We start from the raw sequence: 17826 nt of genomic DNA on the forward strand, positions 1-17826 counted from the left end.
AATTAGGCCCCCCGGCGGTGGCCGCCTCAGCGCCACCACGCGGGGCCTATTGGTATTAGGCTACCCTCTCACTCGTTACTGAGCTCGGTCATTAGTGCCGAGTGTGGCACTGAAGTTCAGGATGAGGGTCGTGTGATTGATTGAGAGATTGGTCCGTTGATTGAGTTTCAAAAGCCTACTCACTAAGGCCTATCTGCCTTTCTCTATATGAAAAGAAAAGGGATGAATATCTGTCCATTGTCCATTAGTTTTCATCAGGACACTCAAACCTATACATAGAACGGTTTTGATTGGTTGACCGTGATAAACAACTCAAGCCAACCAATCAAATGAAAGTTTTCATACTGCTTTGGAAGCTCCACATGCGCAGTAGGGAGAGATCAGGTGAAAGTGCCCTGGGGAATATAGACTTGAGAGCCATCCCTTCTTTTTTTCATTATGGTGAGTAGGCTTTTCTAAGTCAACTCGGTCAGCCCGGTCTGTATTCAATGCGAAAGGGATTCGTTTGATGGAGAGAATCCAGAGGAATGCAGGGATCAAACATCGTTGTTTTGTTTTGGCAATTTGTGGTAAGCCGGAGTTTCGGTGTAACGTTTTTGGGTACTTCCCGTTGTTGTTTGGAAACGCCAAAAGATGGATGACACGGGTTTCTGTGTTTCCTCCTATTGAAACCATTTTGGTCTCTAAAACTGCCTATTGTATGGGAACACTGGAATGTGGAGAAAAACCACAGAGGTTACACCGGCGACACACTACATTATGAGCACTGAGGATTATTTTAAAAATATCAACGATGCTGCACGACAGACTATCGTTTTTCTCTTTTTAGTACAGTTTTTGATTTTTTTGTGTTTTTGCTAACTAAAAAAGTTCCAATCCCAATCTCCATAATCAGTTATCAACTACTTTCTTCCCCTCCCCTTCTCCCCGATGAAAAACGTCCATTTTGTGTATACTTTGAGTCACTTTTTACTGTTCGGATTCAGGGGCCATGTCAGTCTGTCTCGTCTCCAGGTAGACCTCCTAACGTTTAGATTGCCTCATTTATGCACTAATCGTACCCTAGGTGATTCGAGTAAGGCCTCAGTAAAACCACTTTACAAATCGAACACATGACTGACACGAGGCGATTTCCTGATAACAACTGAACTAGGGCTCGGCCAGGTTAGGGCTACACCGTTTAAAGTATCATGTCCAAAGAAAGACAATGCTACACTAGTGAGACTCGATAGTACATCACCGATCACCGATTCCTGTCGCCTGCGATGACTCCGCGACGCGAAGAGCGATTTTGTTGCGTGCGAATATGATCGCATGGAAAAAAGCGTTCGTTTGCGGTGCGCCGGCTCGAAATCAGGTTATTGGCATATTATCCATTATCAGTTGTCTGGTGTGCGACGAAGCTGAGCCAAAAACTAATAAAACTGTTGCTGGGCCATCTCGTTGGGGGTGTTGTCATTGATTGGCGTCAAGTCACAATATAAGCTTTGCGCAACCACTACCGGGATCGGAACTACATGTATCAGCTTTTCGACCACAGTCGGTCGCTAGAACTCAGGTCCTCAAAAACAAATAAATTCATCTTTGGTGTATTTTGCCGACATCTCAAGAGGAGTATATGTCTTCATAAGCGTGTCTTTGCTTATTGCTGGCGTCTTAACCGCGGTATAAATGGATGCGTTCCGTGGTTAGAATGCGTTTTTGATGGCAGAACATCAGACGCTAAGAAGAATTGGATTCAGTAAATTTGGTAAGTATTTTCTCACTCTAGTTCGTTTATTTACTAGTATGGATAGTATATGTTTCAAAGTGCCGTTTTATGTACAAGTTAATCACGTTCACGCCTATGCCGATGTTGTGATCGCTAAAACAGAGACTTCATAAAAATGGGTTGTAGGGTAAACCTACTAGAAATCTCAGTCTGAGCGATGGAGAGAGTGTGTCCTTTGTCCTTTGGTTTCCTCACATGAGGATTCTTCACCTCGCCCACACCAGTTGCTTCAAGCGCCGCGCAAATTAACGAAAGATTTAGCCCCTGCAACGGAGCCATAACAACATGACGATTGTGGTTTGGATGCGACCGGCGATTGGTAAATTTGCAATCACTCTCATGTTGTCATGGCTCTGTCACATGTCGCAGCGACTAAAATCGCTTGTTTGTGCAGCGCTTTATATTTGTCATGGCCGGCGGGAATATTATTTTCACAGTCGACATCACTATATTCTCTCGTCTTGCCAAACAACTTATTATTGTTTCTTCTCAGTTTATTTTGTAAAATTGTGCATTTAGCGCAATTGCCCGTACGTATCAAGGCCTGATTCACGGAACCGGTTTATCGATCGCCAACACATGCCCAACAATTGATGACGCGCTACACATAAGAGGGTCATTCTTGGTGGATAAGTTCTCGGAACAGGAGAGAGAAAACTCACTACTGACTTGAATCAGCGCTGATTTTCGGTAATTGCCGTCATGTGGACCTCGATCGCCAGTGTATGAGATCCACCTACATCGGCTCTTACTGGAAACAGGAAACCTGTCTGTCTCGCGTAGGCCAGTAATTGACCAACAAGATTGGTCGTTAAATATGATCAATTTTTCATTGGAACATAATTATAATACAATAGGTCATAATAACGATAAGGCGTCAAGTCCTAGGTTGATGAATGTTTTGCTAACATTTTAACTAGGATATCATGTTCAACCAGCAAACAAAAGTTAGTGAGTTTTTCATATACCCGGTATTCAGCTGAGAGAAGGGATGCAATAAGAAGAGAGCAACGATGAAATTACAGGCTTACCGCTATGTACCTTCTAGCGTAGATGAAGAGAAAGTGCTTGGGCATGTCGCACTCTGGATAGCTTTCGCTAAACTGAAGTAGCCACGTTCATGAGATATATATGAGAGATCAAGACCCATTTAACATGTAAGGAATAAATAAACATCAACCTGTCGTCTGGATGTCATGCCTTGTTTAACATACAATATGAAATCGAATAAATCACAGATTCATCACAAATTGCATCACATTCATTGATTTCATATAAACATTGTCAACAATCTCATGTAGAATGTGTTAAAGCGTTTTCGTATTTTTTCAGCGGATAGAAAACGATTTTCTTTGAGGAAGTTCAAAAGGATTGGAGTACTTCATCCGTACATGTAGCATGCGAGGTAAGTATACGTAGCTGTATATACACTGTTCCTTTTGTTTTTAGTGCCCTACAGCTGAATATCTTAGATGGCGACTGAGAAGCCAAATGTAACGTGCGACGTTTTTAAATGGTTTTGGCCCATTATTTTATTCCCCACATCACCAGACATCATTCAAGTAAATTTTGGGCCCCGTGAGCAAGATCCAGCACCCACCTGCAACCACTATAAAATGCACAAGCACGTGAAAATAGGAGCTCAATAGCTCTTATTTTCAAGTGCCTGTACATAATGTAGCTTATTATCGAATTTACGTCTACTCCGTCCGTATTAAAGACGAAAGACGCAATACCCCAAGTCGGTCTGAATGTCGAGTAGCGGATGAAGGCAAAAGGTCATCCATTATCTACAAGACAGTAGCGTTCGAGTAGGGTCATAGAGGCAAGGCCATAGCAATGTGAACATGCTATCATGTATCATAGATGTGAACATGCTATCATAAATTAAGAACGTTACAGCCGTGGTAACGTTACCACCGTGGTAAAGTTATGACTTTATGATTCTACCATCTGCTCCCATAACCCTGACCATCACCAGCATTTTTGCGCGAATTTAAAGGGAGACTATAGGTACATGTACAAGTAGGAAATAGTTTGGCCAGATTAAGTTACACAAAGTTGTCAATGGGTGTCTCTACTACGGTTAATCAGCACTTTTCATGATTACGAAGAGTATAGCTTTATCACGAAGTCGAACCAATACTCATTCCTCTAAGCGTGCATATCAGTAGCCTGTTGGAGATGGCCTGTTGAATTCCCAGCCCGGCCCTGCCTAAAGTTCCCCTTTAATAGTATGCATGTTTGTTACTGCGTAATATCCAAATATCGCTTAAGGTTAGGAACACAAAACACATTAAGGCACACATTCAAATTTTTATACAGCTAAAGCGAGGGCCGACATAAGATTATGATAAATGCTAATACAATTCGGATAAAACGTGTCGTTTTGAAATAAGTGAATTCATGTCAACCAATAATACTAATATTAGATTGAGTTAAGATGACCTACTTTATACAGTAGCATTTCGAATAAATGCTAGTGTTAGTGCGTTCACAATACAACGTTTTATGGCAGGTACATGCAATATTTGTTCAACCAGCCGTTAAGAAATAGTGTACAAACGCACAATGCAACGAATGAGAAACAGTAAAGGACAAAATTCTATATCTATCATAACTGTGCCGTATGAGCGATAACTGGTGGATAACTGAGCGATAGCCATGTGTATGTATATTACTGTTCATAAAATTAAGTATGGATTATACTTGTAAAGTGGATGTAATGCATACATTTTTCAATACATGCAGTAATTTCAAATTGGCAGTAATGAAAATTTGACTTTTGATTGAATTCAGACCAGCCAAAGATTTCAACTGGAGGATTTTATACAGGAAAGTGTGACATGTTCATATTTTTGGTACAAGACAGTACCGATCCTAACGGACTCTTTCAACGGCTTGCGATGATGAACTTAACGTCGAATAATGGGGTGTAATATTGGCAAGATTTGGATAATGGTGTGAGGTTGCGGTGGAAGGGGTTGGGAGTAACGTCTCGGAGAGTCAGGGTTACATCATCCTGAACCTCAAGGTCGTATACTCCCTTTAATCATGTTAAATGTAGCGTATGTGATTTTAAATCTTGATAAGATGCAAAAATCTTGGTGGTCTCGTACTAAACCACAAATTTGTATAGCTTATGTCCTTAATAGAGAGGTTGTCCTTAATGAAGAGGTGTCCACTAAGGGAGATTCCATAGTTCCACTGTACTAGTGTTTGAGATTACCCGCCAATACCATCCTCCAAATCAGATATCATATTTAAGGATATCGCCTCTGCCAGTATTGGCTTCCATGTCGTATTATCACTGTACATTATACATTTCAATCGCAAAGCGTAATTAGACTGAAAATTGCCGCGGCCAAAGATTCGTATTCAGTTACAATGAAAAACTCGCAGGTTGTTTGAAATAAAACATTTTGACCCAAAATGTTTGTGCAATGTATCACTTTAACCATATCACAATTTTTTGCCTGACCAGAGGCCCTAAAATTCTTATGAAATGGTCTAGTTCAGCCCATTCGGAATCGGAGGTAGTGGCGGCCAATTCAAGCAGGGGCAGAACGATGTTATCAAGTTCAGGTCATGCGCAAAGAGGATGCCCCAATATAACTCTGAATCTTCATCCAAAGCGAAATATCTTATCTACCGTAATCTGATGCATCTTACACACTCTGCCGCGATTAGCACCAGTTGTAATGAGCAAAAACGTCCTTATCAATATCTCGTATCCAACTTGTCGGGAATTGAGATAACTTGCTCCCTCGGCCCCGATTTCCCATCCTATTAAGGAATTTTCTGTCCGTGGTGGTGCAATTACAACAAGTTAAAAATAATCAGTGACAAGTCGAAGATAGTCTCTTTGGGAAAATCGTCGGTCGGAACTTATTCGCCTCGCTTTGACGAGAAAGAGATAATATATGACCTCATTACCTCAGCTGATCCTGGGATTTTTTTACGGGATTATTTCGTAGGAAGATATAACAACTGTCGGAAGTCAAAGGGAATCTGTAGGCAAGGCCTGAGTTGGGTCATATTATTTGTCCTTATTCATATCACGGTCTCGATCAAGTTTTGCTATCATCACACTTTCCAAATTCGTACTATTTCCTCTTGAGATTTCTTAGTAACCCCATCCGTCGCGTACCAGGGTCGTCGATAACGCTAGTCACAAAGCTACGTAAAAACTGGTACATTGGTATAATGTGATGGAGTTACATGATTACCTTTGGGTAAAGGAACTTCGCTTTGACTATGTGGTGAAGAGCGATTCGTTTAGACGGGATCATGTCAAACATGTCAAATCTATTTTCTTTATCTTTACAGATTTCTCTAAGATTTCTCCAACTTCTTCATGACGTGACACATTGCCAATTCATAATCTTCTTCATCATGAGAAAGTGGCGCTTCCGTAAGGACCTCATGCCCAACGCTGGCGGGGGCATTGGGGCGGCAGGCAAAGGCAAAGAGCACTATGCATCTATTGATGATGTGTTCGCAGTGATTTACCCCTCACAGAAGGTCAGATTCGGCGCAATAACGCAGGTTATGTGCGGGGCGTTTGTGTGCTTATTCGGACTGGGGCTGTATACGTTTGGAATAAAGGGCTGGAAGACGGAATATTTCGTGATGGTTGCAATGGCTAGTGGAACTGCATTCATTATCAATGGAATTTGGGGTGCAGAGACGTCAAAATTCACAAGAAGGTGGAAGATTATTGTGAATGTTGCGCTGTGTTGCGTGAGCGTAGCGATGGCTGTTATTTTAGTTGTCGCGGTATGCACTTCCATTCCTGTTGAGTTTCGTGCCCTTGACGAGGGCTTAATACGAGAACACACTCACATGCGAGCTCGAATTGTTCTGTACATTTTTTCCTTCGTTGGCGACCTCGCTTGCCTGATTACGTCAGTGTCACAAATCAGAATCGGATTCCGTGCAATCTTGGGTTGTTGCAACGAGGAGGAGGAGGAAGTGTCGATCACGGATGCTGCGTCAGCGATGTTGTGATACCAGCCGCGCCGCCTGACGGAGACTGAACAAGTTATTGATCTCGTGACGGTTGTTTGATTGTTCTTGAAATGCATTATATTGACGTACGGTAGAGTGTTGACTGGGTGTTCCATAAAGGATGTGACAGCGATCAAAGCCCCAGTTGTACAGTCCCAGCTTATAAAATGACTTTTGAGCAATCCACGTTGGAAAACTGTCAAAGTTGTGTGCGCGTGCAGTTGTTATGCTTGGAGATTTTCATCACCCGCAGTTGACATATCTATTTAAGTTTCGTCAGGTCTGAACTGTATTCGACTCCCTTTTCCCCACAGTTGAGGACGGAACGGAGACCATGTAACGCACTCCGGAGTTTCGCACGCATTTCCCTGGTGCTCAGTTATTGCTATACTTAAAGTTGGAAACCAGAACAGGTAGTCGAATGCAGCCATTGTTATCACCTGAGGGCCTACATGTAAATATGTGTTCAAAAATATGTGTGAAAGGGGGACTTTCGGCACGAGATATTGGGTTTTTAGGTATAACTAATGCACAGCTCGGGTGAAAGGTGAAGGTCATGCGTGTGAGATATTAAGAATTCGTTACAGTAGGACTGACCTACTTTTCAACAGAATTAACAGTAAATGCCGCAGGTTAGATTGGCAGTACCTGGCATCAAGAATTAAGACTGAGAAATTCGGAACCTCAGAAAGGTCAAAAGCTTGTCCCTTTTTTTAAAGGTCACATGCAAAACTTTTTAACTTAGAGAAAAAATAATAGGGCATAAGATAACAAACACAATGGTGAAAACCGCATAAATATCGAACTACCCATCTTCAAGTTATGGCAGGTAGAACATTCAAACATTCCAGGTGGTGCAGGAAGAACAAACTGATGATGTACATCCTGCTGTACTGAAATAAAGTTTTTTATAGTTTCATGCCTATAATATTCTAAAATTGGACCTTAACATGTTCACTAAAAGCTCATACCTGTGACAAGGTATTTAAGATATAAGCATGAAACTATCAAAACTTTATTTCAGTACAGCACAATGTACATCATCAATTTGTTCTTCCTGTACCACCTGGAATGTTTGAATTACACATTGATATAACTTTAAGATGAGTAGTTCGATATTTATGTGGTTTTCACACTTGTGTTTCTTATGTTATGCCCTATAATTTATAACCCAAGTTAAAATTATAATAAAAGCGTTTCAGGTCACCTTTAAAGGGATGTTCCTAAACACATACTGTTGTTTTTACTACTATATTAATAGAAAGATAAAATCAAGAGGAACAGAATGATAGCTCTGAACTTACAATAACAAAGGAGACATGTGACATGTTCTCAAAGTGAGAAATTGTACGGGCGCGAGAGCAGGTATAGAGTAGTTTATAAACCTCATTAAAGTACAAACGTACCATTTCTTTATTAGCTTATATATCAAACACTACTGAATAAGACGAGAAATTTGAGGCATGTATTTTGTGACTATAATGCAACACCCAGCCATTAGAGCAATAGCCATTGGATTGGTATCAATTCATCTTGTGAAAATCCCTACTGTCACTGGAATTTGGTACCCAGTCATGCTAGATAAGATGCTGTAGAATTACTTCGATGTTCTTAGTCGAGTCTTTATGTATTCTCAGTATGTACCATACTGACTCTCATGCTATTGCGTCACCACTATCGAGCTGAGTGACTTTAATAGCGATCTCAAAACATTGCTATTGCAAGATGATGAGTATGTACATGTGATACGTCGGTCATAAATGTGTGCTTGGCAGCAATTTTTCGTCAGATTAAGCGATCGCAGAGCCATGAGGTCTTGCCGTTTCGCCAAATGCCTTTAATGTCTCCAACTGACTAAGAAATGGTGCATGAACTGTTCTTGACTTGGACAGAAGTTTCGTCATCTGCTGGTTCGGTGTATTCGCCTCTTATATAAAGTCTGAAAAAAATGTAAAAAGTGTCATTCATTACTAACATTGTAAATTATCATGAATATCTCTCGTAAACCAATATTAAGAATTTGAAAAACGTCTGCAAGCTCTTCTGTTTTATATATGCCTTTGAAAATAAGGCATGCCTCTTTTGCGCTCTACTACACATTCCTGTACATTCGTAACAAAGATTCGTGTAAGATTACAGTTATGATCAACTGACTCAGGAATATGTTATAATTCAGTTATACCTAATGCCGTAGTGCAGTGATCATGCATCCAACTTTGTTGATGTATCTAGTGTTTATCTGTATGTCTGCCTACACAACGGCAATGTTGAAATATTCAGTATTCCACCGGTGTATAGTTCCCAAGGATGTATAGTTCTATACAGCCGTGAGTACACAATTGGAACTCGTTCTACTCTCAAATATCTAACGAACGGCGTATACTTATATTGTTCCGGAGAGAAATTTCAAAGCACTCTCCTCTCGTTGATTTCACAATTATCTATGGTCCTCTTTTGATTCTGAACTCTTTAGTAGAAATAAAAGCAGGACTGTTTCAGCCGACCAATCACACTCCTACCTGAAGCACGTGATCCAAAAATTCCCCCGGGTCCTGTACATCTTCATCGCAGTGGCATTTGTCTTTAATGTGGCAGCCGTGGCCTCAAGCGAGCTCAAGGGCAGCTCTGTTGTCTCGAAGCCAACGAATCTATCTTGTAAGCCTGGAATCAGGAGACAGAGGTTCCCGTGGATTAATGGCAGTGGGATTTTTAAAAAGGTTATTTCGCATTTTCCCTTACAATGACCCACGCCCATGTACATCTTCATCAAACCTGAATGCATTTTAAAAGTGTCAAAGGTTGCAAATATAATTAAAGACTCAAAACAGGTATTAGGTTGGTTAAGCTAGTTGACGATGACTTTAGATAACAGAGATTCGAACCCACCTGCGGCTAGTATCCACCTGTTTGTTCTCTGTAACACTTCTTGAACGGTTTCGTACTTTTTCCTGTCGATTTTGATTGGATGGAACAGCTTGCACGTGACCTTGTCCACGTCGCCATGTTTTTCAGTCTTGACGCTAAATGCTCGGAGTATGCGGATGAAATTTGTCTCGCCTGTGGATAGTTCCATTGTATATGTAGCCTCGGTGTCTATGTCATCTTTCAGTGCTCCAATCGCTGTAAAATAACACCAATGTTGTCATATATGTATGAGACCATTGCAACGTACCGCCTTAGTTTTTTCTTCGACCCATTTCGGTCCATGTAGTGTGTAAAGTAAGGAGCGGGTAAGGCCGTAAAACATAAATATAGCCCTGGTACAATAGTAGCCTCTCATGTGTAATAATATGTACTGCCTGGTGTATTCTATACTGGTTGTGGCTGTAATTGTACCACTACCTTATTACCGCGGATCCAATGGTGGTCCCAGAAAACGGTGTGTGCTTTATAGTTAAGACACATTAATTGATAGTGTTCACCGTGATGAGGATGTATATAGACGTGGATCATTTTAAAATGGAAAATGCGAAATAACCTTTTTTTTTAAATCCCACGACAATTTGATCCACTGGAACCTCTGTCTCCTGATTTCACATCCCGCCGAATGTCAAAACCTCCGTCAGATAAAAAAGGTTCTGACGGTGGTTGTGACATTCGACGGGATGTGACAGTGGCAGTGGATAAATGGCACCACAAAAATGAAAACACTTGAGTGGGATTGACTTACTGGCGCTGCCGGAAAAGCGAATTAGTGTAGACTGAAGGTTCAATAATTTCTGGCCCTGAAAGAACAAAACATTTTTTCAAAATATTTTTTGTTTACGTTTGCCAACATGCTCATCGGTCGGCGTTTTGCGGCTCCTCTTCAATGAAATTTGGTTTCTTTGGATATACCACAGATAGATCATCAGTTGATTCCGAAGAAAGATCATGCCATGACAAAATTTTGTCGTGGATATAACGAAAATGAAACAGGAATTTAGAATAAGCCCCCCCCCCCCGGCATTGACCAATTTAGCGCCACCACGCGAGACCTAATGCTAGGCTCCTGAACCAAAACAAACAATAAATGCACACTGATTCCACAGAAGTTCGTGGCTGGCCACTTCGCCGGCTGGTTCGAATCGACGCATGAAGATCGAGGCTACATACACTATGGCTTTGAATCCATTGGCTGGTTCTCGTCAACATGCTGTCGAAACCCTCAAATCGCCCTCCAGACGGATGTCCACCTTGCCGACTCTGCTTGGCTGGCGAAAAGGACGTCACCGCTAAAATAAATATAGAAATAAAAAAGGTTATGACAACACTCTTAGAAATAACGGTTTTTCAGCTAAATGTATTAAAGAACCTTTATCAATAAGCACCCCGTAGAGGTTTTTAACAAAGTGAAAAATCTTTAGAGGTGTTTTTACAGCCTCAAAACCCACTTGGGTTTTTTTTCTTTTTCCAAAAAACCTCTATATTGGGCCATAAAAACAATTTTTTAAAGGTTTTATGATTAACAATGTTGTGCGTCAATTCTAAGAGTAGACAGGTTCTGCTATCTCCGTCTTAACCGTCGCACGATGCCGACGCACAACGCGGATGGACCGGCATGATTTAACGAATTCCTTTGCGGCTGCAGATTGTATTGTTCTGATCTCGGTCTGTTTTTTCCTCGCCCGATTTGGTAATGGGCGAAACACAAAGAATTATTATTGTGTGACTTCGTTCAAGAGGACCTACATATTTGTTCTGACGCGCTTTCCCCCAGAATGTAATAAACTCTCAGGCAGGACAGGAAGTGTTTTGCGGTCATGTTCCGCATGTGCCAATAGCAACAATCAAGGTCGACCGCCTCCCGCTCCCAGGACTCGCTCTTCTTAAACTCGACGCTTTCAACGGAAAGGACTCTCCCTGGAAGGTTGAATAGTACTCGTTAGAAAACCGCAGCAATTGTAGAAATTTAAAGAGATCGCCGCGCCCTCGAGTACTGCAGTTCTTGCTTTCCAAAAGCAGTTGAAACGCATTCTCGGCAACTAATGTATTGGCGTCTCAAAAATGCATCTGCGATCACGGACATCTAAACTTCATGTCGATGCCTTAACTATAAGGGGCATTTTGCTGGTCAGACAAATAATATTGCGTATGGTAGGCAATGCAAATTCTTAATGGGACGGCAAGTCTTGCATTTCTATGGGAGAAATAATTGTCTGATACATTCTCGACTGCGACGGTGAAGTTTGAAATGTCCTAGGACAGAAGGTCGAGAAAGGGAGGATTCTATTGCGCTTTAATCTCTGAGCAATTGACGGTGATGATTTCGATAGAACCATAGCATAATCCGTAACAATAGAGCCGGGCAACTTTTCCAGGGTACAAGTTCTCTTCAAGGGTTCCGTTTGACTCTCCGGTTCTGAAACCGTTCTAACTCCGATAAACCTCACCTGGGAGTGGATCCTTCACTATCTGCCTATTAAACGCCTTAAGTACTTGCTGGATCGTCTGGTATCGCTGGAACTTCATAACGGGCCCTTTCATGCCCACAGTCATGCCATGGATGCCGCCTAGCACCACGTGACCAACCTTCAGCATACCCGGATGGAAAACCACGGTATCCGGAAGTGTGTTGTCAACTTCTGCTTTTTCCTCGGCTGTCCTAGTTGTCGGGACGAGGTTGCAGTAGCCTAGTTGTTGCAGATTCGCATTTTCAGCCGTTTCTTTTGTTAGCCATAACCTGTGAGAAAACGACGGCAAATAAAATGTTTGAACGAAGTGTGTAACCGAGAACAAAAATTGAAGTCATAATGTTAGGCAAAGAATATTTTACAGCGCCAAGTCCGTATCATTCTCAGCAATAGCAGATTTTTATATATCATAACTCGACTATGATAGTTAGATCTAAATTCGTGATCGAGTGCAGATTCGTCAGCGCGATTCCTACATAACAATGTTAGGCAGGTTTCGCAACCCTAATACGAATGACGAAGTACAAAGGTGTGTGCACGGTGTCATAACCTCCTTCACGACACTCGTAAGTCGACATCAATACTTCGTTCTAGTTCAAGACGAGCGACAGTGCCAACTCTTACAGAATGCTTAACTTCTTCTCTTTGTGAAAACATACACAGGGTCACCTCTTTAGCCTCTTTATATAACACTAGCATTGTACCCGTGGCGCAGGCAGGTTCAAATGGGCTGAATAGATTGAATTTCAATAAACATCTAATGCAATATCAAAGGAGCCATATCGAAGAGACAAAGTGAACCAACCATTTGTCCACAGATCGGACCTAGCTGTGGCGTGCTGTATGCGTGCATATAAAAGTATATCAGTTGGTCCGATAGAGATGATGAGGCAATGCCTCGTTCCTTAGTCAGCAATATGCGCCTTTTTATACGGAGAAGAAGGAGTACCCAGATAGGCCTTCACATGTCGGCCTCCAAATGGCTCGAACCAATTGCACTATCACTACTATAACTTTAAAATGCGTGCTCCTCCTACATGTAGCCAGGTCTCGGGCAAGGCACTTACTCGACAGGCAAGCTAGAAGTTCAGCACCGTGAGCAGCTCCTTGATAAGGCCATTTCAGGTTCAGCGCGCCTCTTCAGATCAAGTATTGAGAGCTGTGGTGAGCACATTAACATACCATGGTAACCTTCATTATCACGGGTTTATAGCTCTGGCTAACACAGCACCCATAAACAATAGACCACCAATTTGACCCCAGCTCCTTACTGCGGGAAAACCCAAGTCCAGCAACCGAAAGTACCAAAAATACATTTTTGTTTACATTTGAACTGCACACATACGTTTGTTTACAATTTCTTTCCCCGCGAAATCTCGAAGATCAGGTGACCTACAATCGTGGATTGAAAATAACATTAACCTTAGTTCAGCAGGTCAACACGTGTACAGGCTTTTCCAATCACCCCCCTACAGCCAGCCGTTCAACAGGTAGTGTTGGTCACCCCACAGGGAGTGCAGGTGATTCATTAATCCCCTGCATAACTAAACAGCAATGGCTTGGCTTCCGTGAGTGGTGAGGAGAATTGACCGTGTCCGATTAAAAATCCCTCATTACTGCTTCGCTGAAGTAAATTTCCGAAAATAAACATGACGTTGCATCAGGATAACATATCACCTGCAAACGTGCAAAATTTCGAGACGAAACACGACCCCCAAATGGCACTTTAGCGAGCCGCCTTATAGTATTATGATATAGATATCCAAAGCAATCCCCTCAAAATTTGACCACAAACCTTAATATCCTCACGAAAGACTGTTCGCCATTGCTCGGCTCGTGTCGGTATGGCGTCTGGGTATCTACGTCACCACTCAAGGAGCAACGTCTGTCGAGTGTTTCACAGGAGACAAGTTTGAGCAATGGGTTCTCCTTTAACCAGCTGTTGGCAGCTTGAATGATGGCGCTGAAAAAAGCAGATTTCAATCGTTTTACAATGCACGTTTATTGTGGAAAGGCCTGATGCCACTGCAGTGTTTGTTAAAATAAGTCGCTGCGGTTTGCCGTTTAATTTGCTATTTTAGCAATTGAATACATTGGCGAATGGAACTTTGCAAAAAGAATAGTGGTCGTTTTGTGAAGTGTTGAATTAAGTTTCCCCTTCCCAAGATGTGCAGCGACCCCCCTTCCCAAATACAGAGACCAGCCTACAACCCTTCAAAACCAATACTCACTCAAATCTTTCGAATACAGGATGCCGTGCCTCATGTCCAGGCGTAATGCATTTCGGGTAGATGTCGCAGAAGGTGATTGGTGGAAATTGGAAAGCTGCATCTTTTGATTCTACTTCCTCTGAAATATAAGATGGGCACCAGGTTAATGTTGTCACACTTTCACGACAGACGTTCGGTGAATCAACATTTTAATTTACACATGCGCACATTATTGTCACGTGCGTAGGATACATCAAATAGATTCTTATGAGAGATCACCCTTGTTACAAAGTTATTGAATGCATCATCTTTCATCATCAAGACATAAGATTTTGTAGTTAGCTGATGCAGGGTATTATTTTTGAGGAATTCCAGCAGGCTGAAGGAATCTTATATCGCGGATGTATACACGAAGGAGTTCGTGCTTATGTATTATGCACTACATGCAGGTTGTCACTGTGAACTCACGGTATGCTGGTGGTGGGTCGTCCATATCCGGCTGAGGTGCTGTCACGTCGTTCGCCCCATTTGAAACAAGAGTAAAGGGAAGGTGGACTGGCTTTGGTAAACTCGGGACGGGTACGGGCGCGGGATGGACAGGCTGGTAGTTTCGGTCGTAGTCGTACTTCATATCCATGACACTAAGCGATGGTTCTTCGACGGTTGGTTCAGTCATTTTTAGATCGGTGCTGCAGTGGAGGAGATACTTTCATCTAGGTTACCTCATGATGTTGACATTATATGTTATATTTGTTCCTATTTTCGGTATAGAAAAAGTGCGATGCAGATTTAACATTAGAGCAATTAACCAGGTGTAGCGTTATTCAGTGGTTCCGTTTCTAAGCGTTCTCCTCATTGGTTGGGAACATTGGTTGGGAACACTGAAAGACAGATCGACACGTTTTTTTCTGTTTCCAATAAAAAAAGTTGTGGCCTTTCTAGCACACTGTCTATTGTACGAAGCACTGGAATGTGGGAGATAACCAAAAACGTTACACCGGCCACGTAGTGCGCAGTGCAGTGGTCTGCCTGCAAGGCATCAAGTCCCACGCTAATTCATTTACGAGACACCCCTAAATCCTCCTTTTTACAAGTTATCCTTAGTTGCAGGAGGAATCGTGGAAAAGATCTAAGCGTCGATAAAAAAGTGCATTTACATGTATATACTCTGACTCTCCATCGTCGTTGGTACATGTAGCTCTTCGTAGGCTTGCGAAACCTGCCTCTTCTTTCGTTGAGGTAAAGCGAACACAATACCCAATTCCAATGATACCAGGGAGATTTCATTAATCAAGACGAGCTAGTATGATTATATTGTGTAGCCCCAGTACAATTGCATCCTCTGATGCATGTGTAATATTGAACTCTTAAAATTAACTGGTAAAAATAGTTTTTGGTAATCTTTTTACTATTCTGGTACTTCTATTGCAATGACTGTGAAATAGGTATCGAAATAGTGATTCTTAACCAATTCCATGATTAGTTTTACCTTTTTAGCTACATTACTACTATTTTTACTAATACACAGTTGGTGCCATAGGAAGTACCTAATTAGTTGATTTTACTAATAAATTGTAAGTATGCCAGCTGTTTTCTACGTTTTTGGGGCCCGAAATTTACCACTTTTGTTTTGCATGAAGATTGTATAAAATCTCCTTGCTGCCAAGACCATTTAGTCATTCTACATCCATGCCAAGGCGAAGAGACATGCCTATAACTATACTGTAAATCACGAATGTCTCTGCCAGTGTATATAGTCGTCTGTGTGTACTATAGGCTGGTGTAATATTTACGTGTCATCTACTCGAAATACAAAAAAGAAAAACAGCTAGGAACTGTGCCGTTCTTGGAGTTAATTCACTTCAAGTTAAGGAATGATTCGCAAAATATCGTACTGCAATGATATACATGTACATGTAAAATTCCGGGGAAAAACAACAGAAATGGACTTACCTTTAAAACAGCGAGTGTCTAGTATAGAACAGTTAGTTTCTTTTTGACGTTCTGGTAATCCGACCCTCGTGGTGAGCTCAGACCTGTTCCTTATTAGGCCTAAACACTGTGAACAGTTTAGCTGGCAGGTTTCTATAGCACAAGCTAATCCGGTCCTGCGCGGCTGTTGTTGTTCAATGATTTACCATTAGCTTTCGTGCTAATGGTTGCATGTATAATGTATTGTTATGTCGCATGATCCTGTCCGTGTTACTCTTGACTTCGCAGATATATATTGTATGTAAAAATAATTCTCGGAAATAAAGGTAAATAAAGACTGCTCACTAGATGGCAAAGTCTACCAACCTAGACGCAGTCTCTGTTCCTCATCTGTTGGCCCACTGTTGGTGCGACCAAGGAGTAGGTTGATAACGTTTGGCGACCGAGCCTTCTCCACTGCAGCCCCAATGCTCTCGAATCAACTTCCACGCAGTGCGAGAGAATGTGCCAGCATCTCGGTCTTCAAATCGCTTAAATCCTATCTCTTTGGTCGCTACCACTCCTAATATGTCTCTCTTTTGTATGGTGTCACCGATCACTCTGAGTGGATTCTGGCACTATAAATCATTTAAATATTATTATTAATATTATTATTATTGGTCGGCCAATCTGCCTGGCACGTATTTTTAAATTGTTAAATGATTAGGAGCCGTCGACATTGCAGCTTTAATTTAAAGGGATATGCGTACTGGTGGTCAAGGAAAATTGAAAATGCAGTTATTATGTACACAATGCCATTGTGCAATTAATATGCGTACGAAGTTGTTGGACTTGTTGGTATCTACATTCATAGTACAATGTATTTCTGTATCTGTCTACTCAAAGCTGAAGTTTATATTAAGTACATGCACGTATTTTCCAAATTGGTAATTTTCAAATTCAATAACAAATTCTAATGGCGTAGGTCTTCAATGGATTAATGATTTTTTTGTACAGTTCAATAAAACGTGCACCTCATCGTCTTCAACTGACATGGATGTCTACTGGAAAATAATCGCTTTTCCCTGGGTACCTTCTTATGGGTTCTGTTTAGGATTAACTGTTCGGTGGTACATGTACCATGGGCGAAGCTTACTGACCCGTGCAGGACATTTAAACAAGAAATGAGAAGGTATACGTACACTTTCTCGGACGGTGAAAATGTAAAAGGCAGGCTGAATCGCTGGCCGTGCTAAATCTTTAAACGATTCATTGCTTTGTTCTGTAGTCTTATGGCGCTCTTTTGATGGATCCACAAATGATTTAAAGAATAATATAACGGTTGCTCTGTGGAGACAGGGGTGTTATCAGTTTGTTGTAGTGATGATTCCATGCAGTAGGTATAATTGGTAATTTCTCATCACCTAATAACCGCGAAAAAGCCTACTGATCGATAAGAGAATTAAAACACTCCCTTTGTCAGTTCTATCCGAAATCGGTTGAGATCAGTCGGTCTTATTGACCAAGCTGC

General features: G+C 41.6%; 1 protein-coding gene across 3 annotated transcripts; it reads right to left on the reverse strand.

The window, feature by feature from the left end:
• Window positions 1-8527: 8527 nt before the first annotated feature.
• On the reverse strand, window positions 8528-17813 carry LOC135488938 (uncharacterized). Of its 3 annotated transcripts, XM_064773915.1 has the most exons (12): window positions 17498-17813; window positions 16683-16933; window positions 14853-15073; window positions 14406-14523; window positions 13970-14137; window positions 12154-12443; window positions 11453-11623; window positions 10877-10995; window positions 10452-10506; window positions 9668-9901; window positions 9301-9442; window positions 8528-8720 (listed from the first exon to the last, which is right to left on the reverse strand). In XM_064773915.1, the coding sequence occupies exons 3-12, from the start codon at window positions 15058-15060 to the stop codon at window positions 8636-8638; spliced, it is 1590 nt and encodes a 529-aa protein (XP_064629985.1). In that variant the 5' UTR covers window positions 15061-15073; window positions 16683-16933; window positions 17498-17813; the 3' UTR covers window positions 8528-8635. The 3 variants fall into 3 exon arrangements, with proteins under 3 accessions (XP_064629985.1, XP_064629986.1, XP_064629987.1); XM_064773916.1 differs by lacking the exons at window positions 16683-16933; window positions 17498-17813 and adding an exon at window positions 16338-16394; XM_064773917.1 differs by lacking the exons at window positions 16683-16933; window positions 17498-17813 and having other exon boundaries at window positions 14853-15670.
• Between the last annotated feature and the right edge of the window lie 13 nt (window positions 17814-17826).

Source organism: Lineus longissimus, chromosome 6 (assembly GCF_910592395.1).
Source record: "Lineus longissimus chromosome 6, tnLinLong1.2, whole genome shotgun sequence".
NCBI classification, from domain to species: domain Eukaryota; kingdom Metazoa; phylum Nemertea; class Pilidiophora; order Heteronemertea; family Lineidae; genus Lineus; species Lineus longissimus.

Coding starts and splice junctions, on each gene's coding strand:
- LOC135488938 (XM_064773915.1), bottom strand. CDS start 15,060: ATGACTGAACCAACCGTCGAAGAACCATCGCTTAGTGTCATGGATATG. Junction 12,444..13,969: donor TCTTTCGTGAGGATATTAAG/GTTTGTGGTCAA, acceptor GTTTTCTCACAG/GTTATGGCTAACAAAAGAAA. Junction 8,721..9,300: donor TTTTGGATCACGTGCTTCAG/GTAGGAGTGTGA, acceptor CATTTTTTTCAG/ACTTTATATAAGAGGCGAAT.